Source organism: Lepidochelys olivacea (genome assembly GCF_965140295.1).
Source record: "Lepidochelys olivacea isolate rLepOli2 genome assembly, chromosome: 4".
Classification (NCBI taxonomy): Eukaryota; Metazoa; Chordata; order Testudines; family Cheloniidae; genus Lepidochelys; species Lepidochelys olivacea.
Window position 1 is genome coordinate 130549763 of NC_140414.1, and position 25725 is coordinate 130575487.

At 40.2% G+C, this 25725-nt stretch overlaps 1 protein-coding gene across 1 annotated transcript in view; it reads left to right on the forward strand.

Moving 5' to 3' along the window:
• The window catches only part of POLN (DNA polymerase nu), a gene marked incomplete at its 3' end in the record, with an annotated part of 269901 nt that overhangs the window by 187050 nt on the left and 57126 nt on the right, over window positions 1-25725 (forward strand). Inside the window, exon 22 of the mRNA XM_084625771.1 lies at window positions 22557-22639. Within this exon, the coding sequence (XP_084481897.1) occupies window positions 22557-22639 (83 nt within the window). The remainder of the gene's footprint in view (window positions 1-22556; window positions 22640-25725) is intronic.

Consider the following 25725-nt stretch of genomic DNA (forward strand, 5'->3'; position numbering starts at 1 on the left):
GCGGTCAGTAGGTTTCCGGTATAGGGTGGTGTTTATGTGACCATCGCTTATTAGCACTGTAGTGTCCAGGAAGTGGATCTCTTGTGTGGACTGGTCCAGGCTGAGGTTGATGGTGGGATGGAAATTGTTGAAATCATGGTGGAATTCCTCAAGGGCTTCTTTTCCATGGGTCCAGATGATGAAGATGTCATCAATATAGCGCAAGTAGAGTAGGGGCATTAGGGGACGAGAGCTGAGGAAGCGCTGTTCTAAGTCAGCCATAAAAATGTTGGCATACTGTGGGGCCATGCGGGTACCCATAGCAGTGCCGCTGATTTGAAGGTATACATTGTCCCCAAATGTGAAATAGTTATGGGTGAGGACAAAGTCACAAAGTTCAGCCACCTGGTTTGCCGCGACATTATCGGGAATACTGTTCCTGATGGCTTGTAGTCCATCTTTGTGTGGAATGGTGGTGTAGAGGGCTTCAACATCCATAGTGGCCAGGATGGTGTTTTCAGGAAGATCACCGATGGACTGTAGTTTCCTCAGGAAGTCACTGGTATCTCGAAGATAGCTGGGAGTGCTGGTAGCGTAGGGCCTAAGGAGGGAGCCTACATAGCCAGACAATCCTGCTGTCAGGGTGCCAATGCCTGAGATGATGGGGCATCCAGGATTTCCAGGTTTATGGATCTTGGGTAGCAGATAGAATACCCCTGGTCAGGGTTCCAGGGGTGTGTCTGTGCGGATTTGTTCTTGTGCTTTTTCAGGGAGTTTCTTGAGCAAATGCTGTAGTTTCTTTTGGTAACCCTCAGTGGGATCAGAGGGTAATGGCTTGTAGAAAGTGGTGTTGGAAGCTGCCTAGCAACCTCTTGTTCATATTACGACCTATTCATGATGACGACAGCACCTCCTTTGTCAGCCTTTTTGATTATGATGTCAGAGTTGTTTCTGAGGCTGTGGATGGCATTGTGCTCTGCACAGCTGAGGTTATGGGGAGAGTGATTCTGCTTTTCCACAATTTCAGCCAGTGCACATCGGCGGAAGCACTCTATGTAGAAGTCCAATCTGTTTTAACCTTCAGGAGGAGCCCACCCAGAATCCTTCTTTTTGTAGTCTTGGTAGGAAGGTCTTTGTGGGTTAGTATGTTGTTCAGAGGTGTGTTGGAAATATTCCTTGAGTCGGAGACGTCAAAAATAGGATTCTTGGTCACCACAGAACTGTATCATGTTCGTGGCGGTGGAGGGGCAGAAGGAGAGGCCCCAAGATAGGACAGATTCTTTTGCTGGGCTAAGATTATAGTTGGATAGATTAACAATATTGCTGGGTGGGTTAAGGGAACTCCTTGTGGCATGTAGTAGTTTAGATAGTTTAGTGTCCTTTTTCTTTTGTAGAGAAGCAAAGTGTGTGTTGTAAATGGCTTGTCTAGTTTTTGTAAAGTCCAGCCACAAGGAAGTTTGTGTGGAAGGTTGGTTTTTTATGGGAGTATCCAGTTTTGAGAGCTCATTCTTAATCTTTCTCTGTTTCCTATAGAGGATGTTGATCAGGTGGTTCCGCAGTTTCTTTGAGAGCGTGTGGCACAAGCTGTCAGCATAGCCTGTGTGGTATGTAGATTGTAATGGATTTTTTACCTTCAGTCCTTTTGGTATGATGTCCATCTGTTTGCATTTGGAAAGGAAGATGATGCCTGTCTGTATCTGTACCAGTTTTTTCATGAAGTTGATAGATTTCCACTCCATACGGCTAAATTCAGTGCCTTGCATAATGACAGGTTTCAGAGTAGCAGCCGTGTTAGTCTGTGTTCGCAAAAAGAAAGGAGTACTTGTGGCACCTTAGAGACTAACAAATTTATTTGAGCATAAGCTTTCGTGAGCTACAGCTCACTTCATTGGATGCATTCAGTGGAAAATTACACAAAGGGTCATTACACAAAGTAAAACTATTTCCCCATGTTTATCCCCCCCTCCCACTCCCCACTGTTCCTCGGACGTTCTTGTCAACTGCTGGAAATGGCCCACCTTGATTATCACTACAAAAGGTCCCCTCCGCCCCTGCTCTCCTGCTGGTAATAGCTCACCTTACCTGATCACTCTCGTTACAGTGTGTATGGTAACACCCATTGTTTCATGTTCTCTATGTATATAAATCTCCCCACTGTATTTTCCACTGAATGCATCCGATGAAGTGAGCTGCAGCTCACAAAAGCTTATGCTCAAATAAATTTGTTAGTCTCTAAGGTGCCACAAGTACTCCTTTTCTTTTTGCACACACAGACTAACACGGCTGCTACTCTGAAACCTTATACTTATGGAACACTCTGTAGAAAGGCTTAGATATCAGAACTTGGATTATAGTTACTATCCTTGCTGATTGAGCCACTAGGAATGCTATCTTAATGTGTGAAACCAGGAAAATTCCTTTAATCACAATACCATGCTTCCTTCCTGGATAAAATGGTGACATAAGCCTAGGAATCTCAGTAAATATTACTTTTTCAGGGCCTTCTCCAAATTATACAAGCTATTTGAGGATAACAGCAATTACTGAAGCTCCTTAAACAAACGTATATAGTGTAATATAACTGCAAAAATAAATCTTCCATTACCCTGAAATGCATATTTCAATTTCAGACCCTGGTGTCAGAAAGATAATTATCTCTGTAGGTAATCATTTTCAGGAAGTGACTAAAGATCTAGTCATGTCCCCATATATATGCTGTTCCATATGAAGTTCGTTGGTCTACTCTAAAGAAATCCCTATGAAACTGTAGCCTCAGAAGCACCTCCTGGCAACTAAAGAAGATAGATTGTTGGAAAAGTGTGGTGTTTACTAGTCAAGTTCAAGTACTTTTCAGCTCTTCCAAGTTCACTTTCATTTCAGAGTTTTATCATCTGAATATGGGAGCAAAGAGAACATTTTCGGAGTTGTGTGTGCAATAAATTCTTTCTTATCTTCTACAGATTAAAAATAGGATGAGAATACAAAGTTTAACCATTTCTTTTATAAACCACTTAGTACCATGAAGACAGAAGGACATATTAATGAAATTCCAGACCTATATGTGGTATGCATTGAAAGAGAATTACCTGAATGATGTAGCTAACTGACAGTATTCGAATATTAAAATAGATTATCCCCAGTAAATAGTATATAATTTAACCTACACACATTATGATGATAACAATCTCTCTCCAGATGTACAATGATGCATTTGTCCTTCACTGCTATTTATCTTTGATGCTACAAAAACAATGTTATAAAATATTAAGACTGAAAGTTTAATGACTTAACCAGATTCTGGATAGGACTGATTAGTCTGTGGTAGAAAAGGCTTAGGTCAGGATTCAGTCTTGAATTTCTTTTAGTGTGATTGATGTGACTGGCTTCTCCTTTCTCAAAAACTAACAATAACAAGAAAATTGGTGTATGATTCTGAATGGTGAAATTGAAGTTGTTTATAAAAATGAAAGAAGATATAATTTTGTGGTAATATAAAGTGCTCAAGACTTAGGGTAGTCCAGGACTGAGAGAACTCTGAAGGGATTGACAGTGACCCAACTTTTACTGTTCCACTTTATGGTTTGCATTTTATAAAAGCCAAACCCACATGAAACCCCTTCAATGTACCCCTTTCCTCCCAATCTGTTTCTTCCTATTCAGACCCTGAGCCACCTCTCTTTGCCATTCCTTGCTCCATTGGTGGGTAAGTTATAGATTTCCTGCTTTCTGGGTAATGAGGCTTCCTGCACCATGTCTCTTCAGGTAGGGCCACTGCTCACTTAAATCCACTGGGTCTTCAGAGAGGTCAGGAAAAGGTTTGTCCTCTTCAAAGGCATCCAGAAAGAAGGGGACGCACCCTTTCCCTGTATACCACTGCTAGATGAGTAGCAGAGGAAACAAGTGTCCCATATTAGGACAGTGCATGTAAGCAATGGAATCCAAGTGGATCTATAAAACTCCTCTTTAAAGTTAGTTACTTTGAAGAGTGTTTCTTTACATCTTGTCACAGGATGAGCTTGGTTGGCTCCTTAAAAGGATGAAGTTCACCTCACTTCTCTGGACATCGCCTCTGCCAAAACCAGAGGAATCTGAGAACTTGGAAGTCATGGGAACTGTAGGCTGCCGACAGAGTATGTTGGGTATAAAAGGCTTGCTTTTCTCTGTCTGAGGGAGGTCAGGGCAATGGTCAGACATGCAGTGAATCTCTCTGGCAAGGAGGAGACAAGAGACAAGTGTGCTGATGTTGCTGAAAGGAAAGGGCTTAAGGAAGAAGCCTGCAAAAGTAGCCTGGAGAGGAGCTGAAGAAAGATCTATTGAGGAACCTTTCATGAAGGGGAGAAAACTGTTGAAAAAGGGACGAGATGTTCACCCAGACCCTGTTGAGTGGACTGTAATGCAGAGATGTAATGTCTTTTCCTTTTGGACTGCTATATTGTACTCTGGGAGAGGGAGGATTTTCGTTCAGCTGAAGGGTTAAACCACCCAACTAATAAGATAAATTGAGGCACTGGCCATATCTGATAATGGGAAGATTGCCATTTAGTCTAGCAGGAGCTACAATGAGACACGGTGACTGTGTACCTTCTCCCTGCTGGTTTAGGCTACTTCCTGATCCCCCAGAAAAGCAGTGGATTGTGGTGGACAGTAGTTCTACCTAAGGCAGCCCTAAAAATATAATATAGAAGAGGAAATGCCTTGCACTTCCTGAAGACCTCTGGAAAGTCAGCAGCAGCAAGCAGAAGGGACACAGAAATGAGGGAGAAGCTGTGAGGGGGTAGAGGGATATGAAAGGGCAGGGTGCCAGGGCTCTTCAAGTCTGGAGCTAGGCTCATTGTATCTATATTTAGGTAGATTTTGGCCTACCCTTATTTCAGGTGAATTAAGGGTTTTTCAGGACCTTTTGCACAATCCTAGTTGTTGCCCTGATTCCTCTATATAAATTTACAGTAGCATATATTAATGGCAGTCCTTAGGCTGATTTCCACCTACTGTTACTTATAAGTATAAACATCAGTCACAAGGGGAAAGAAATTAAGACTAGTCCTAAATCTAATACTTAAAAGTTGGAAGCTAAATTTTAATAACAGTAGATAAAAAAACAGGAATGGAATATATACATTTTACAAAGGAAAAATTGCTTTTACATACAGGAAAATGTTAGATAATAGCTACAAAGCCAACAACGATTACTTGTGCTTACCTACATATTTTTATAAATATATTACCAACAGTGTCTCACATTACTCAGGAGATGTCTGGGCTTCTGTTCAGGTAGTCTAGGGAATCAAGCAATCAGACTTTTCTTCACTGTCTTATGGATGAGACATATCAGCCTAGGGCTCCATCTTTGTCGACAGGCTTTTCAGACAGTCACAGACTATTCCATGTGCTGCTTATACATAAGTTAGAGCACGCTGTTTTCTGAATGTGGTTGCCCAACTTCTCACTGTTCTCAGTGTTGAGCTCCAAACTACATTTATTCTGTATAGGTTTTAACAATTTGCTCATTACCATTGTATCTGAGCACCGGCTTCCAGTAATGCATTAGGGCAATGTGACTACACTTCTGTCACATGTTGCTTGCTCTCTCATCCTCTTCCCATAGAGAGAGGAGTGACATGTCTTATTTTAGTAGATTTGTTTTTTGTTTTTTTGATAAATATACCTGTTGTTGTGGGTTCATGTTAGATAAGTGAAGGTCACAGAATTGCTCTTTGCACTGGGAGCAGAAAGTGGTGAGGTTTGTGATAGTCCTTAGTTCTAGTTCATTCCACAGTCTCAGACCTCCCCCAGAGAAGGTTCAGTTCCCACACAGATGAGCTTTATCTTACCATTGAGAGTTCCATTACACCAGCAAAGTGAAGTTGTCAACCACAGTATTTATCGCAGAGTTTTAAATGGTCTTTAGGTATCCTGGGCCCCGGCCATGGGGAGCTTTGAAGATAAAGACTCAGACCTCATTTGAAATTCTATGGGAAGCCAGTGTAGAGAGTGGAGGACACGGGTGGTATGCTCACTGTAGCCTCTGTGACTGAGGAGACCTGCTACAGTATTAGTTAGAGTTTCCTAAGTGCTAAGATTTGATGTCCAGTTACATTACGCTGTTGTAGTCCAGTTGTGAGGTGACGAAGGCATGAATAACTCAGGCCAGAATGGGACAGTCTCCTAGCCAACTGGAGAGGGTAGAAAACTTTACTCCTGGCCATTGCAATGTGAGAGCTCAGTGAGGAATCTAAGACTACTCCTAGACTATGGACTGAATTGATCAATTGTGGATGTGAACATTGTCAAAAGAGACTGCACTCAAACTACTTTCCTCTGCCCACCAGTATCAGTATCACCTCTCTTTTGCTCTAGTTCAGCTTCAGCCAGATGTTCTTTATCCATGAAATGATCTCATCCAAGCACTGGGCCATCTTGGTGGTGGTCATGATGTCACATGTGCTGGGGGATAGGAAGAGGCAGAACTGTGTGTCATCTGCATATTGCTGCCACTTAACTCCTTGTCATCTGACCAGTTCACGTAGTGGATGAATGTAGATGTTGAAAAGGACCAGAGAGAAACTTGATCCTGGTGGAACCCCATAAGTTAGGGGTGGAGAGATGTAGTTTCCCATCATTGCTCATTGGATGCATCACTCCAGGAAGGACTCAAAACGTTTTAGTGCATTACCCGGGATTCCTGCCATCTCCATCAGGCAAAAGAGCAGTATCTCATGGTCAACAATATTGAATGCTGCAGAGAGGTCCAGGAGGATGAGAATGGATTCTGCCCTCTATCTATTAATAGGAGATCATCAGTTCCATTAAAGTAGTTTCAACTCTGTGTCCTGGCCTAAATCCAGATTGTGCCGGGTCTGGGATGCTGGCTTCAATTAAATGAGCTTGTGGTTTAATTTTTGGTAGCTTCTCCATGAGTTTGTTCAGGAAAGACAAGTTTGACACTGGTTGGTTAGGACTGAAGTATCCAGGGTGGGTTTCTTCAGTGTTGGTCAAGGAGGAAGGGACGATTCCTACTCTGAATGAGGCATTGGTTATTTCAGTTAGGAGTGGCACCAGCTGTTCATGACTCTCTTTCGCTTGCTAGGGTGAATTCCTTCATTTCCAAAAGATGGAAAGAACCCATATCTCTGTTTTCTTGGAGCTGCAGTGAAGTTGTCTTTCAAGCCACTGGACATAAATAGGGCTTGAAATCTAAACTTCACACTAGTAAAACAATATGCCAATACATATCTCTTCCCTGTGCCTCTGTACATTGCAATATTGCAGTGGTTTCTAGGATCCTTCCTCTGAAGAAATAGGAGAGAAGTTGGCTTATGTATCATATATGTAACCCATAGAGCTTGTGTGATTGGCACAACTTGTACAAATTGGCTGGCCAGGCCTGATGTTATTGGTTTGAAATTGGAGTTTTCCTTCTCCTGGGTGTGCTGCCTGCCACCGCAGGCAAGCTGCACCTACCTGATAGAGGCAAAGAGAGGTGATGTGACCTGCCCAAGATCACCCAGCAGGTCAGTGGCAGAGCAAGGAATGGAACCTAGGTCTCCTGAGGCCCAGTCCAGCACCCTGTCCATGCTGCCTCCCACTCGAACACCCACTAACAGTGTGGCTCTGAATTCCCCTTCCAGTGGTTAGCCCATGTATAGAATTTGATGAGTCTGCTGTAGCCTTTGAGCTATGAACCCTGGGGTTTTTTTAGCTCAGGCAGTAGAGGTTCATTTTAAATTCAAAGGTCTTTGGTTTGATCCTAGCTGCTGCAAGGTCCATCGAGGGGCATCACATTACATATACTCTAACCTTTTCTTTTGTGAACACTGGAAAAACTGATTATGTGGTAGTAATTTAATCATTTTTAAATTAGTTGAATACCCTCTAGTCATTTTCTTCTGTTGAGACAGATTTGAAGAAATAATTCCTACTGTATTTTTTTAACCTAAGAATGATTTCTACTTGCCCATTGTCCCTATTGTTTTATAAGCTAAGTTTAATTTCTGTTCTAGTTTTTATTTCCAAAATATCTTTAATTCTATATCTTGTGTTATTTCTATTTTGTTTATATCAGACTCTTCCATTCAGCACTGCTGTTAATGAAATGAGAAATGGGGTACAGATGAGGTGCTGCTCAAATATACTACTGAGGGGTACAGCTCATGGCTCTTAGAAGAGGTGGTTTGAAAACTGTTGTGACTATCTGTTAGTAGGATTTTGTGCATGGTCCAGATTCCTCTCCCATTTTGTTACCAGCAGCACTGATTGGGCAAGCCCTTCCGTGTTTAGACAGAGATTAAAGACAAATTACTCTTGTTATTTGTGCAGAAGACGAGAATGGTGGCTGGAATAAGCAATTGAAAAATACAATTTAATTGCGATGCAATTTATTATTTATTCACTTATGATCCCTTCCTTCCTCAGGGGCAAGGATGAGTGGGGAGACATAATGAGTCTAGGACAGATGGAGTGAGAGGTTAGGAAATAAGGTGGCCACGTTTCACATGGGTGTATGGATGGGAAGTTCTGAGGACAGTACAATCAGGGATAAGAAATTTTTAGTAGCCAATAGAAGAGAAGCAGACTCACTCAGCAGACATGTTGTGATTGACCACGAGTGGGAACTTCACAATTCGATAGTACATGACATCTTTGCTCAATGAGGGACCCTGACCAGAGACCTATTCACTTCACAGGTGAACAGCAATCGCGTGACATATTGCTTCAGGGGAGCCCTTGGCCACAGCTCCCAGGGTGATGCCCTCTTACTCCCCTGGTTGAACCAACTCAGCTACGCCTTTCCTCCACTACCACTCTTTCTTTGAGTACTACACAAGATTCAACAAGACAGAGCCATGATAATTCTGATCACCCCACAGTGGCCCAGACAGTTCTGGTTCCCCAGTCTTCTCTATTGATCACAGTAGCAGAGAGACTCAAGGGACAGGCCATCTCCACCCAGAGAATCTCTAAATGGATTTTGGGGTGTATTAAATTCTGCAACCAACTATCCGGTCTGTGTCCCCCTGCAGGAGTACAAGCTCACGCCATGAGGGCTCAGGCTTCGACCTTGGCCTCCCTTCAGAATGTGCCACTCATTGACATATGTAGAGAGGCCACGTGGAGTTCTTTACATACCTTCACTGTGCACTACGCATTAGTACAGGACTCAGCCATGGATGCCTCCTTCAGCACAACAGTCCTCCACACTACTATACCATCCTCATCCTTACACCCTCATTCAATTTAGGTACTGCTTGTTAATCACCCTCAGTGGAATACAAGAGGGACTACCACTCAAAAAAAGAAGAGGATGTTACTTACCTGTAATTGGAGGTTCTTTGAGATGTGTAGTCCCTATCTGTATTCCACTTCCTACCCTCTTTCCCCTCTACTACTGATCTGCTGGATTTGTAGTGGAGAAGGAACTGAAGACACGGTTGGTCTGCCCCATGCTTTATCATCTTGGACAGAAGCACAAGGTGAACCAGGGCGCAGGCGTGGACCAATGGACACTACTTTCAAATTCTCCTAATCTGGAGGCATAGAGAGCATGCATAACTCCTCAGTGGAATACAACTACACTTCAAAAGACTTCCAGTTACAGGCAAGCAACCTCCTCTCTCAACTATATTTATACTGAACTGGAGTGGCCTCAGCCAAAAAGAGTGCAGAAACGCTGTGCAGTTACTGACTAGGTAGACCATGTGCAACGCTTTGCACTCTGGTTTATTACGGCATTTAAATAATCCACGTTCTCAAGTTTTTGTTTCACCCAGCTGACCAAAGAAAAACATAACCTAATTATGTTTCCAAAACATTTAAGGGCAGATACTGCCACCCTTACTCATGTGGAGTAGTTCCTTACTCCAAATTAGCTTAATTGATATCAATAGGTCTTCTTGTGAACTGTAGTACTACTCATTGTGAGCAGTAGTGCTAGGTTCTCTGGCTCTTAATAATTAGATATTTTGATTATATAATTGTGGGCTAGGTTTTGGCAGAGCCCTACAGTTGTAACAGTGCAGAACTGTGTGGCTCCAAAAGAAGGCCAGGAAGCATTCTTCTGGAAAGATTTCATAGGATTGTATTTGAGAGAGAAGATTTTATTCTGAATGTTCCATAACAGAAACTTTAATTCTTGTGGAGGATAGCTATAGCTTATTGTAATAATGAAAAATGTTAACGGAGTTACTACAGCTATTAATAAAGACATGGGTATGTTTTCAGAAGTGAAGCTCTGGAAGAAAAGAATGGAAGATATCATACTCTGCAAGTTAATGTTGTGCCTGATCCAAGCAGGCCTGATCTTAAGTAATCAAATTTCTCCGAAAAACAGTTATTCAGTCTGTTATCCTCATTATTGTTCCTTAGATTCTGTGAAGTAGGATTCTTCCTGGAGCTCCCCAGCTCACAGGGAGTGCAATACCCTTAAGAGGTACAACATACTTTCCCTCACACACAGCTGGAGGGGACAAGATGGAGCCCTGATGCCACCTATACTTTGCTCCTCTGCACCTATTGCAGCAGAATGCACCAATGGGAGAATGATAGAAAGCAGCAGTTGTGTATTCCTCTGGACTGCAATTCTATTTTCCGTTCTTCCTACTCCTGTTATATACTCACTTATCGGGTAGGCAGAATCTGGTCCTATTTGAAGGTGCTGCTCCTTAAATCTGTTGTATCCATGTCCTCAGCTAATAATTCTGGTTTATGAGTTTATTTAAACCAGTATATGATATGTAATCATGCACATAAATTTGAAGCATCTCAGGCTGGTTATCTAAATAACTGTAATGATAACAGATTGAATCATTGTTCTGGGAAAGTGTGATTATTTAAGACGTTGCATACTTGGATCAGGCACAAAGCACTAACCCTCAGAGTATCAGATCCTGCATTCCTTTCTTATGTAGCATCACTTCTGAAAACATACCTGTTTCTTAATTAGTAGTTACAGTAACTGTTGGAATTTTTATATTAGTGTAATAAGCTATATGTACTCTTCACAGGAATGTAAGTTTCTGCTATGGAAGATTTTGAAATCTCTCAGCTACAAGCCTAAAGGGATTAGTGGGACTATTGTAAATATTATATTTAATGGTTTTTGAAATAGTTATTTCACCTTTGAAATGCCTACTTTTCATATGAGGCAACTTTGGCACCAAAATGTGCTATGCTCTTTCTTTGTTTCTTTCTTTCTTTCGAAAAGGTCAGATTTTAATCTATAATATACTGTAGCCATTACCACTGAACTTGGAAAATCCAATATTACAATTGCAGATCTAACAGATTTTTCTACATATGTATTATCAAAAATACAGTGTGAGAATAGAACATGGATATAGGTACTGTACAAAGACTGGATTCTCACATCATTCTGAAGTGTTCAAAAGTTGTGATCTTAGAATTCTGAAATCATGTTACTGAAATCTTGTAATAGACTTACAGTGGCTGTGATTAATTGTATTTTTAAGAAACATACTTAAGGCTGTTTTCAAGATACTACTCATGGTGTTTAAGGTACTTAATTAAATTGTTAATGTGTTGTATACAGTGTACACAATAAAAACTATAAATTATAGGGCAGTGAGGTAAAGCATAATGATCTTTTGATGGAAGAGATCTGGAATTTGCACATTAATGAGCTATAAACCCAAAATTCACAATGACTTGATTTGCATACTTATAATATATCTAACATACCCCTTTATTATTATTTATTGTCTTGCTTCAGGGAGTGAAAGAATATTTTTCTAGTAGCAAAATGGCCTTTCATCAATACATGTATGACATATTTGCAAAAGAGAGAAATAAGCAGTCTCCTGGCTTTGAGGGTGAACTGGCAAAGTTCTCATATGTCCTAATGAGTGATTGATTATGATGAAGTTTAGCAGACATAACAACACCTGCCCTATACTGTCTTAAGTACTCCAAAAAGATGAGAGTGTCTTCTTAGTAGTTTTTGTGAAGTAGAGGCATTAAAACACTCAAGCATGGATGGCCTCACTCTATTCAGTCAGCTGTAGCAGTTAGGAATGAGTTCTCTTCAGCTCCTGATAAATTGCACAATTAGTTAGGGACATTATGGTTAGAGATGAGCCTGAACCAAAACTGGGAGTTCAGATTAGAGGTCATTGCTCACACATCTCTCTATAGTGGACAGAATCTGAACACCCTTAAATTTGGGAAGGTTCAAATCTAGATTTTGAACCCTCAACTCCAGGAGTGTTCAAATTCTGGATTTTTAGTTCAGATTCTTATAGAAACATAAGGTTTAGATCTTGGGTTCTGGTTCAACCACATCTTTAATTACAGCATGAGTTTTTCAATTAGTTTTCCTCCAATATTTTCATTGGATATTGCATCCCAAAAGTAATTGGTAAATACTAAAATATATTCTTTCTTTGACCTTCTCAGAATCAGAGTTTTAAAGATATTTTTAAGCCCTAATGATTTCAAAACATCCAAGACTGTTGAGTTGGAATATTTTAACAGCTTTGCTTTTGCAGCAAAGCAATTTCTATCTATTTTAAAAACTCTCTTGCAAGAAGCAGTAGTTGATATTAATGAAATGTAACAGTTGTCTTGCTTTGCATTCTGACAGACTGTCTGGCAGCTTACAGCAATTTCACCATGTTGCTCACAATTCCCTTGAAGATATGCAGCTGTGACATTTGTTTAGACTAGCAGATAAGGCACAGGGGGAAAGTCTTTGAGAAGAATACTTGCTTCTGTTTTTAGATGAGTTAAACAATAGCATGAGTGAAACCATTTTTTTTAACCAGAAGTTTAACAAGATAGCTTAATTTGATGTCAGGACTGGAGGATTATTGTTGTTGTACAATACTTAGTTTCCTATAATTGATCTAAAACTGCTGAAAAAGAAGCTATAATTTTAATAATTTTCTCCATTATGCATGCAACAAAATAAGTGGGCTTTGCGATAGAATAGGACAATTCCATCCTAACAGTCCTTTGTCCCAGCATCAGTGTATGACTCTACTAATTCCACAGACAGCTATGTATAAAAGAGGCCATTTTACTATATTCTTATTCTGTTGCTTCTTTTGCTTTAAGAAAATAGCATGTGTTGTATGGGAACAGAATATAGTTTGACATGCTGACTTGACTGTAGTTCATTTTATTTCATTATTCTCAGTTAACCCTTTTTTCTTCACCTTTTAATGCTAAGGTCAAGCTGTATCTTGCTAAAATTGAGAATGAATAGGTCTGGTTGGGCATATATTATTGGTCCATGTCTTTTTGAAAATGGTCTGAAGTGTTAAAGCACAGCTGGACAAAATTTATAAACAGCTGCATCTCAGGACTGCACACATCAAATTGAGATTTACATTCTTGGATTTTTTTGGTAAATGGAAGCTGATGAGCTAATGCGTGTATGCTGTATACTAATACTCTGAATTAAGAAGAGTAGATGTCAAATAAATTAAATACAACATTTAGAAAACACAGGTGTAGCATGTGTAATTTCTAATCTTAAGAGCTAGAAAGCCTTTACTGCTTGATCTGGAAGTAATGGAATGTTTCTCAGTCATCTCTTCACACAGATAGATGAGCTACTCTGTTACTGAAGTTCTGACTCCAAACCCAATCCCTTTCCAGAACATCCCATTCCAAACACTCCAGTTTTCCTTCTGCCTGTAGTTCAACAGAATGTGGGCTTCTTTGGTGTCTCATTCCCAAAATAGGAAGCAGGGAGAAAGCAGATGTATTATGCCATCCATCTGAGGCAGGGTTGTTCTTTCATTCCTGCCTTCAGCCTCAACCATGCTCTGGGTTTGGAGATTCAGCCAAGATCATCTTTGCCCATGGCACAGGCAGCCTCCTTTGTCTCTGTGGGAAGGCCTCTGCAGAGTTCCTGTATGAGTTGCCTCCTTGTATCAAGACCAAGACCAGAAATGATTTGATATAGCCCTTTCTGAAGTTGCTGTATTATCTCCCAGAATGGCTTCCATTCCTCCTTCAATGGCTGAAGCCTCCACAACAAAGCTAGTTAATTAGGAGTGGCAGGCAAAGAAAATGGTCCAGTAGTGTTGATCTGTTTACAGTGTCAGAGATGCAATCTCTGAGAGATGCTACCTCACCCAATTCATGGAACCACTCTTTGTTCTTTGACATGATGTTTCACTATTCTTTCAGGTCCATTGCCCACCCCAATGGTGTTTACACTGGGACCTGAGCTAGTGTTTCCCACTTCCTTTCATTCTGTATTCACAGCCACAAAGAGTGAGGCAGAATAATTCCCCAGTTAGTTAATTCATCCAAGGACCTGGAAATAGATCTTTCCTACTCAGATCAGTTGGCAGACCTGAGACAGCTATAGTTGTGAGAAGACAGCCACATTCCCACTCCTGCAGCAGTGAAGAGGGGGAGATGAGCACTCTCAAATTTCTCAGTTAATGTCAGAGAACCTAAAGTTCTTAACTGGAACAAGTCCAGAACTCTTGACCTCCCATCAGAGGTCTCTGAGTTCTTGTTTGTCTCAACGTGGAGAATAACTATTTCCTAATGCACCCTGATCTCCTAGATGTCAAATGTCCTTGGGTTTAGCTTGATGGTGAAAACCTCATTCTCAAGGTGGTTCACAAGTTTTACTGATTCCCCGAGGCATGCTTCAGTAATTTATACTGGCAATAGACATAATATAGGACATAGCCTTGGATCTAGTCTCATTATCTGCATCTCTCTTGACCCACAATTTGGTAAGAAGAGAGCTGGGCAGTACAGGAGGAGATGAAGCTGTAGTGAAATATTGAAAGCTAGACTTTATGCCCATTTTAGAGATGATTTAAGAATAAAGAAATCAATCCTGATACAATACAGGCTAAGGAAAACATTTGAACCCTCTGCTAAAGTAGATAGATTAGGAAGGACAGGGGACAGGCAGATGGGTGAAGATCAGGAATAGTTAAGTAGTGTACAGGAAGGAAGTTTGTAGATAGATAACAGGCTGGATTGGGAAGAGGAAAAGAGGGATTGAGGGAGGAGATACAGAACCACCTCTACCACAGAAAGGATTACAAGAAGCTGGGAGCTCTGCAGCCTTTTGATCAGAAAAGCTGTATTCGATACATCACTGTAGCAGAAGGTTGAATAAAAGGGCTAAATTAAATTGAATTAAATTGAATCCAAATTTAAACAGTTTCCTAGGGAGACTATGGTTATACTGGAATACGTGCAATCTTGGTTCCTTTATCTCCCAGATACCATGGTTAAATTGTCTAATGGAAGACATTTTTCATCTGTGCTACATTAGTATCTTGCTTTAACCATGAAACTGTATATCGACTTTCAGAAAATGGACTTTTTGGCATGACCCTTACACTAGCAGCAGGTTTCAGAGTAACAGCCGTGTTAGTCTGTCTTCGCAAAAAGAAAAGGAGTACTTGTGACACCTTAGAAACTAACCAATTTATTTGAGCATGAGCTTTCGTGAGCTACAGCTCACTTCATCGGATGCATACCGTGGAAACTGCAGAAGACATTATATACACACAGAGACCATGAAACAATACCTCCTCCCACCCCACTGTCCTGCTGGTAATAGCTTATCTAAAGTGATCATCAAGTTGGGCCATTTCCAGCACAAATCCAGGTTTTCTCACCCTCCGCCCCCCCCCCACACACAACCTCACTCTCCTGCTGGGAATAGCCCATCCAAAGTGGCCACTCTCTGCACAATGTGTATGATAATCAAGGTGGGCCATTTCCAGCACAAATCCAGTTTCTCTCACTCCCTTACCCCCCTCCAAAAACCACACACACAAACTCACTCTCCTGCTGGTAATAGCTTATCCAAAGTGACCAGCAGGATGGACTAGATGATGATGTAACATTTTTTCCATCTCTGTCTTCTGTCATTCCAAGGCATATAGTGGCTCATATATTTTACCCACTGTAAATGTAATCCTATCTACATCATTTGGGGGTTGGACTAGATGACCTTCTGGGGTCCCTTCCAACCCTGATATTCTATGATTCTATGATTTAAGGAATAAATTTACAGTATTTATCTTATGCAATCAACATAACAGTATCCACATAAAACTGGAAGTATTTCTAAGCCTTACAGCTGTCACCAATTATTTAGAATTCCAGCCAAAACACAATCTCATGTGCCAAGATTCCAGACATACACATACAATATGACCAACCTTTAACCCATAGTAAACAGCAACAGCTGTTTAAAAATCCCACACATATAGTATACATTTCACTCTTATTAAATAATAGAAATATATTTCTTAGAGAACTGATATGCAGTCATTACAGTCATACGTACATTTGTGCTAGAGTAGTTCAGAGCAATGCTCAGAGTCTGGCAATTTATATAACCTCCAGTCAAGTGACATCATGTGCAAGCAGAAAGGCGGCTGGAATAGCATGTGGTTGTGACACCGTGCTTTTATTAGTGATAATCCAGAAGTAATGTGAAGAGTCAGCATTCGATCTGGGTGTGATGAGACCTCCAATAAAAACACCCTTCTGAAATAATGACTGTTATTTTCAGTTTAAAAAAAGTATTAATGTCAAGAGCCCAATATTGTCTCCCTGTATACTCTAACAAGAGGGCAGGTAGTTTGAGGATGTGTGTGCTGTTCCTTTAATTCGGTAGCAAGAAGCCAGGCATCATGGGGCTGTTTCCCCTTCTGGAGGCTGCTCCCCACGGCTGATGACAGCCTTCTTTTATAACAGTTTGCTCCTTTAGCTCAAGTGAAAGAGTTCTTTCAGTGCTATGTATGTGAAGATTCAAACACTGCTGATGACTGGTGTGTGTGTGTGTATGGGGAGAAATAATATATAAGATATGTAATTAAACACTGTATCATAATACACACATGCAGGGAGGCAAAATTAAGGTTTCACAGGTAACTATTATCCTTTCGGTCATTCCCCAAAGTTCATGACCATAGGATGAGGATGGGGATGTAGATCGACCTGTAAACTGAGAGCTTCGTCTGAGAACTCGGCTGCTGCTTCACCACCATGGATCAGTACAGTGCCCGCATCACTGCCGCCCCCACACCAATCTGCCGGTTGATCTCATGCTCCCACAGAGATCTTAGGTACAAGCGACGGAAATGAGATTTCTCCACAGGGTGGCTGGGCTTATTCTCTGAGACAGGATGAGGAGCTCGGCGATTTGAGAGAGCCTTGGAGTAGAGCCGCTAGCTCAGGCACCTGATAAGGATGCCCCCTGGGAGACTTTGTTTGAAACTCTAACGGGCATATCCCACTGGGAAGAGGCCCCGAGGCCAATCTAGGACATGCTGGAGGCATTATATCTCCCGGTTGGCCTGGGAGTGCTGAGGAATCCCTTAGGAGGAGCTGGAACCTGTTGTGGAGGAAAGAGAGGTGTGGTCCTCCCTACTCTCAGTGCTGCCACTGTGACGCTCACCAGGAAAAGCAGCATAAAGAAAAAGAAGGAGAATGTACCTATTATTTTTGAGTGCTTAATTTTGCAATCTTAATGTTTTAAGGTAGAGGTTTTTTGTATGTAATATATAATATGAATCCTTAAGTTATTGTGAGGACCTTAGAATAGATGTAATTTTTGAACTGATTTTATACCGCAAAATTGTATTTAGTAGTGATGTTACATGTTATGTTAATATTTGTTTCCATGTTATTTTTTTAATTGTTGTATCTTGCTTAATGGGAGTTGTTCCTTTAAACACAGAGTGGTACACTTAATTGCAGAGTATTTTCAGGGACTGTCTCTTTGTTCAGTGTTTCTACAATGCCTAGCACAGTGGTGTTCTGGTTCATGACTAGGGGGCCTAGGACTATGGTAATACAATAAATAAATAAATAAATAAAAATATGAGACTGAGAGCAGTGTGGAAGGTTTTGCCTGTTCCCCGAAAGTGGAATAATTTTTATTGTGTAAGCTCCAAAAAGAAAATAATTTAATTTAGTCAACTTATCTTTCAGGAAAGCAAGCCTCATTCTTGAAAGTGTAACATTTGGGGGGATTGGCTGTCTGAGGGCTTTGCTAGTGAGCTACAGTCTTTCTCCTGTAGGTTACCAGTCTCAATCTAGCCCAGCTCACCAGGTATTAAAGCCTGTTCCCATTTGGTGACCCATATAGGAGAGCAGTTTGGTGACACTCCATCCCTGTTCCCACACCACCAAGCTTTGCCTTAATTGGCAGACTTAGCAGAGAGGCCAAGAACTGCATGAGTGGGCCATGGAAACTGATCTATCCCAGTTTTCCATAGAGGTGGAGTGCTTCAGATCAGGGCTGAGGCATACTAGCATGTTGCTGTGTGTTGGAAGTTTGTCCTGCTACTTTCCTGTATGTACGACATTCACCAAAGCTGTCACACCAGTCCCTTTCACTGGCATACATTTTTTTTAAGTTGAAGTGTATATACAGTTCAGTTAGTTATAAAATGCAAATAGCCCATTACGAAACATCACACATAGAGCTCTACAAATCTTGGCAGCTACACATAATCACACAGGGGCAGCTCTGTAACCTTTTCTGTTGTGATTCTTTTTCAGCATGTATCAATCACAGCTCCTTTGACAAGGTCTACATAATGCTGCCAATATCCTTTTTTATTATATTTATTGCAGTCAGCTTCTCAGTTGGAGAACCTTGACCAGGAATGCTGAAGTGTCTTAGCACATCTTTCAAAGGTTGATTTCCATTCATTGTCACATGTTCCCAACATCTTCTCTCAGAGTTGTTCAGGTTTTTTTGTTTTGTGGGTATTTTTGAGCTTTTTTGTTGAACCACAGTGCATTGAAATATGCATCTTCAGATTCCCTTTTTATATTTTGTGAGGGATGTTCGGGTTTTCCAAGGAAATGTACGTCAGAATTTCTTCATTGTTTTGTTCATACTTTTCTGATCTAGAGTTAGGTCTCATCATCAGTATGTTGTCTGCCTCATTGCCCATGGTCTATATAAGAAAAAATGGTATTCCTCATTATAAGTCCTGATGCACTAGAAACTGTTTGAGACGGCCTATCCATTCTGACTACACTAATGAATCAACAACGTTAAAGCTTTTGGGGGAATATTATTGTCACTGACCTTGAAAAGTAACAAATTATATATGCTTGGTTTTAATTCTTCTTTCTGACATTAATGTACTTTTAAGGTAGCTTGTTCTTCCCCTCCCTCATTGCTACTATAGAACTGCCCCCTCCGTGTCTATTTCTGTTGGATTTAGGCATCTTTGCTGAAGCTGCTCTGTTTTTGGCCTGCAACCCATGTCTCAGAAGAGCCACTTCTTTAAGGAGTTTACATTTCCTGGCCCTGCCTGCTATTCTCCTTAACTGTATTCTGCACTGGGGATTTTGCTGACCTCATAGCCCTCTTAGAGTGCTTAGCTCTTCTAGTGAGAGCTGTAAAACATTAACTCTGTAAGTGCCTTCTAGTACAAGGACTCCATTCTTTTTTCTATCTAATAGGTGTGTATCAGGTAACATAGGAAGCAGTATCAAGCAAAGGAAGGTACTCCACAAGCAAACTGTTGTTGTGGAAAGATATGCAGGCAAGGATGGACATCCTGAGGATGAGAAATCAGACGGGGAAATGTTGTACGTGTTGGAGATGGACAGTTGAGAGAAGAAGTGGGGGTGGGGAAGGATGTGGATGATGAACATGAATTTGACAATGGAAGAGGGATAAAAGGAAAGACAAGGTAGAAGAGGGAAAGAAGAGGAAGAAAACCAGGAGACTGAAAAAAAGAGGTAGAAGAAGGAAAAAAATGGAAAATCCAAACTTTTGGACAATGCAAAGTTGAAAATTGAGGGGAAGAAACAAAAGAAGGCTAAGTATAGAAGGCTTCATGTCAAAAGTAATTACAATTTGTGTTTTCAGGGAAGGACCCCTGAATCTCCTTGCTAGAGTTCAGAATCAAAGCCTCCAACAAATTCTTTTGAGTTCTCCTCTGCACTGATCTCTACTCCCTTGACATGTACTCATCCCACCTGCCTTCTCCAGATACAGACAATTCTGATTTAACTGCAGTCTGTCTTTATCTGAATGTCTAGGGTTAACAGCTGAACCCCATTTGGGCCTAATCAGCATCTTCCCTCAGGCTCAAGTTTATTTAAAAAAATGCATCTAGACCACACTGCTGATTACTGTGTGGGCCAAATTCAGACCTGGTGTATGAAGATGCAACTCCATTGGCTCTGTCTGTTTTGCATTATACCACAATTCAATTATATAATGAAGTTTTCATGCTATTTGCATATATCATTTTCTTAGAGCCTATAGTTATAGTATCATTATCCCAGCTGGAAACAGCACTAGCTTACCCTGGATACCATAACATTGCATAACATGAAAGATGAAACTCAAATTAAAATAAGATTCTTATCTAGAAATAGATTTGTACAATACCTCCTACAACAAATCATATTTGTTAATGTAAAAATAAACACATTGCCAATAGAAAGGAGGTTAAGGGGGAAAGTCCATTAGGGATTTCTCACCTGACAGCTGCATTTAGGAGAAGCTGACCCACCAGTGTCATTTCATTCTTCAAAGGAATAACATCCCCCTGCCAACCTCACACCTGAGGAGTGCTACTCTGAATTACAGAAGGAATCAAATATGCTATTAATAAAACCAAAAACTGTGAGGATAGGCAGGGAGACAAGTTATTTTCATTTTTAGGCATGACAAACAGTATTTAATTGACTCATGACTTGCCATTTGCTCAAACATTTGTGAATTATGCTGTCTCTTGCTTTATTATACGCCGTTTCTATGTGTGATACACACACATTTAAACTTGCATAGAGTGCTAGACTTAATCCCTTACTGCCAAATACTGGAATTCCCTAGTCTGACACACAAATACAAGTGTTGACTCACCATATTATTTTTAGCACTATATTAAAAGGAATGACATCAAGTACTAAGGTTTTAATCACTTTGGGGACAGCATATCCATATCTCCTGAATAATAAAAGATGAGAAAATGTTAAATTTAACAGTGTGTGACTGGCATGAGTGCAGACTGCATGGACTGTTTGAGATAAGGCAGCCAACAGAAGTGATATTGATGAGTCTTACTAATAGGAGACCTCATTTCAGCCAACCGCTACAAAATCTTAACTGGGCTGTCATGAGTGAGCACCATTATTTGAGTGAGAATTGCAGGTTGTGTGGATTAGTTAAGTCTGACTGTGTGTGTATGTATGGATATATGTGTATAATTACTGGTAAATTAAGAGGTATTTGTAAGATGTCATAAATCTAGGTTAGGACTGTCAAAAGTACCCTAATGACTTAGGAGCCTTGGTCCCATTGACTCTCAAAGAGATGACTTCTAAGTACCACATCACTTTGAAAATGAGGTTGAGGCTCCTAAATTCCTTAAGCACTACTAAAATTGTACCTCTAGTTTAGTGTCTCATAAATAACATGAAATAGGGAAATGCAAGACGTGGTTCCTCCATAAAGGACCTACCTTTTCCTTGCTGCATAAATCATGAGATCAAAGAAGGCAAAATAACTTTTAGGACTGAAGGCTTCTATGATAGTTTTCAGTTTGGAGTACCTGTTTTTCCCTTTTAAAACTGTGAATAACCCTAAACAGTGGGAGACTTACGTATTTTCAAGAATACCCGAAAAGCAATCCATTCCCAGGAGAAATAAATAAATATTGGGGGGAGGGGGGGCAGGAGGAGAAAAATATCACAGCTAAAATGGCTTCTCATTAACTCACATAGAGCATTTTATCTACAATCTCTCCCAGAAGAAAATGAGTCAAAGCAGTTTCCTCAGACTTCAGTGGTAGACTTGACAATTTTGAACCGGAAGTACAGGTCCCGATCTTGCAAACACGTAAGCACGTTCTTAACTTTACTATCATGAGTAGTCCTGTTGAGTTCAGTTGGACTACTCATGGTAGTAAAGTGAAGCACACATATAAGTGTTTGCAGGTTTGGGACCTTAATATCTTACTTAATTCAGGTGACTAATATCAACCAACTCAACTTGAAAATGCAGTGCAAAACCTTTCTGTGAATTTTTATCTAACTATCCAAACAATGTAGAAATCTGCATTCCAGATCTTCAACATTTTCACTTGTAAGGAAAATGCATGCAAATTACTGAATTTTCACAGAATCTCAGTGGAATCAAAATAGGCGCAAATATTTTTCACAGTTCTAGTCCTCAGTCAAACTTTTCCAAACTTCAAATATTTGGGTTTGATTTTTGTTCAGGTCAAGGAATATCAAAGGGTTGGGTCAGTTCTTATTTGATCTGAACCAGTTCATCCATCTCTAATAATAAATTAATCTTTTAAGAGCAGATGTTTTTCCAACCAAACCATTGGTGGAAAAGGGAGATAAAAGGTCAAGATTAGCCTGGTTCACTAGAGACAACATCCCCCACCAAATTATATGACAAAAAAGCTGTGGATTCAAAGGCCAAGATTAAAGCCTCCTTGAGCTTCTGTTTATATGCTACATGTCTGCACTTACTTATTAAATTATTGACTTTAAAATGTATTTTCAATTATGTTTGGAATATATATTTGCTTTTAACTAGAAATAGAAGATGAAAACCATATTATATTTGTGCTTAGGAGGGGTATTCCAAGTGAACAAGTGAAGCATGCAGATAGAGAACAGGCAAAGCGTGTTGTCTACTCAGTAGTTTATGGAGCAGGTAGGGATCTGTATAGAACTAGAGACAAGTTTATTCTCACTACTGTTTACGTTTTTAGATGATTAACTAGAGCTGCAATGGATTTGAGTTAATTTACATTTTTTAACACTAGCCATGCACTGAATTTCTGAAAGTGAATAAAGTGATCTCAGAATATTGCATCTTGATTTTTTTGACTATCATAAAATAGTCTACTTAAAAATCATTCAGAATAATATAGCAGCACTAACATAATATGAAAGTTATTCCCTGGCTAAGTTGATGCATTGACTTATTTTGCATTTTGACTTCTAAGTACATCTGAGCTACTATAAGGAGACTCATGAGTCAATGTAATTCAAACATCTGTCTTTACCTACCTAAAATTAGTATAATTCAGTGTGGAATATCCTCTGCATACCACCGGTGGATGCACACATAGAAGATGAAAGAAGTTGTTATTGAATCAAGGTCAGAATTTGGCCTTGAATGTTGTATTTTTATTAAACTCTCTGTACTGTACCATAAGTATAAATACTATTTCCAAAATATTGTAGGAAAAATAAGGTCCCTGCTCTTTGGAGCTCAGAATCTATCTTGTCTCCTCATTGGTCATTTTGGTCAGGTGCCAGCGAGGTTACCTTTAGCTTCTTAACCCTTTACAGGTGAGAGAAGCTTTCCCCTGGCCAGGAAGGATTTCAAAGGGGTTTACCCTTCCCTTTATATTTATGACACCCCCCTCAAAAGATTTTGGTTGAAACAAGTGAAGATTCTGAATAAAAATCACTTCCCCTCTCACTTTCTTGGAATTTGTCTTATTAATAAATATATTATTCCAAAGTTTAGATTTCTAATGTAAAGAATAAATAGAAATAGCTTTCAGGCATTTCTACATCATGAAAAAAAATAAAGGACCCAAACCCAATTTTTATTCCTTTGCATGTACCTTTAATATTTATTTGGCTGTTAGACTGACAAATGCTAGTGCTCTTAAAGGCAAATTTACTAACACAACTCATTGATTTAACTGTTTAATAAAGCATTGAAATAAGAAATCTGGTAGCAGTATAGACCATAAAACATTAAAAACTAGAGCCGTACAGTAATATACACTTGTATGTGACTTAGAATCATAGGGTTAAGGAACTGCAAAGGTTATGTTGTCTAACCCGCTGCCAAGGTGTGGGATTTGTTGGGTCTAAACCATCCAAGACAAATGGCTATCCAGCCTCCTTTTGAAAACCTCCATAGGAAGTCTGTTCTATTGTCCTACTGTTTTTACAGTTAGGAAGCTTTTCCTGAGATTTAATCTAAATCTGCTATGCTGTCATTTGAGCACACTGCCTGTTGTCCTGCCCTCTGTGGCAAGAGAGAACAACTTTTCTGCGTCTTTTTAATGGCAACCTTTCAAGTATTTGAAGACCACTATCTTGTCCCCACTCAATCTCTTCTTTTCCAAACTAAACATACCCGGTTCCTTCAACCTTTGCTCTTATGGCTTGCATTCCATCCCTTTGATCATCTTTGTCACTCACCTCTGGATCCTTTCCAGTTTCTCCACATCCCTTTCTATACATTGGTGACCAAAACTGGACAGTCCTTCAGCTGAGGCCTAACCAGTGCTGAGTAGAGCGGAACTATCCTCTCCCATGACTTGCATGCTATGCCTCAGTTAAAGCAATCTAAAATTGCATTTGCCTTTTTTGCAAGAGCATCACATTGTTGACTCATGTTGAGGTTGTGATCCGCCACAACTCCCAGATCTTTCTCAGGAGTGCTGCTCCCAAGCCAGTTATCCCCCATTCTGTATTTCTGCATTTGGTTTTTCTTCCTGAAGTGTAATACTGTACCTTAAATTTGTCTATGATGAATTTCATTTTGTTGACTATACCCTAGTTCTCCAATTTATCTGGATCCCTCTGAATTTTAGCTCTATCCTCCAAAGTGTTGGCAACCCTTGAAGCTTTTTGTCATCTGCAAATTTGATCAGTATGCTACATCCAGGTCATTAATAAAGATGTTAAACAACACCAGACCCAGAACAGATCCCTGTGGTACCCCATTTGAGACCTCCCTCCAATCTGATATCATTCCATTACTAATTACTCTTTGTTGGCAGTTGTTTAACCAATTATGTATCCACTTAATGGTGGTTCCATCAAGCCCGCATTTCTCCAGCTTACTTATCAGAGTGTCATGTAGGACTATGTCAAAAGCCTTGCTGAAGTCCAAGTATATTATGTCCACCGCATTCCCCCTATCCACCAAACCAGTTGCCCTGTTGAAGAAGGAAATCAAGCTGGTTTGGCATGATTTGTTCTTGGTAAATCCATGCTGGCTGCTAATGATTGCCCTTTCATCCTCCAGGTATTATCAAATTGAATGTTTTATACATTACTCTAGTAGCTTCCCACATATTGAATCAGACTGTCTGGTCTATAGTTCCCCGGCTCCTCCTTTCCCCCCTTTTCAAAGATGCAGTCACATGTTATTTTTTATGAGAAGACTGAAGCAAAGTAGGCATTGAGGAGCTTTGTCTTTCTATCATCTTCTGTTACCAGCTCACCTTCTCCACTGAGCAGCGGACTCGCACTGTCCTTGATCTTTCTTTTTTGTCTCACACTTCGTAGTCTTCAGGAATTCTTCCACCATTTCAGAGAGCTCTACATATTTACAAATTTAGTTATGTCTGAAGTGCAACATCACAAATGAAGAAAACAAAATGGTGATCATATCATATAGAGTTCTTTTCTGGTTGTTGAGCCTTTAGATTACACTTGGGTCACATTTTCAAGGTCTTCCATGAGAACTAGATATGTACTTAAAAAACAAAACCAAAACCCGTGAGACATTCACCAAATCACTTGCCTCCAGAAGCTAGTACTTTAACACACAAACTGAACAGCATGAGAAGTGACAACACTACAGACTTCCTGTCTACTTTGAAGCAATTCAGTTCACCTGTCTGTGCCTTGTTCATCTGTAAAAAATATAATGAGGGGCACCAACTTATCTGTTAATTAATTCATTAAACCCTAAATTAGGCCATGCCTGTATGAACAGCACTGCAGCGTACAGCTGTACGGATACAGCTGCACTGCTACAGC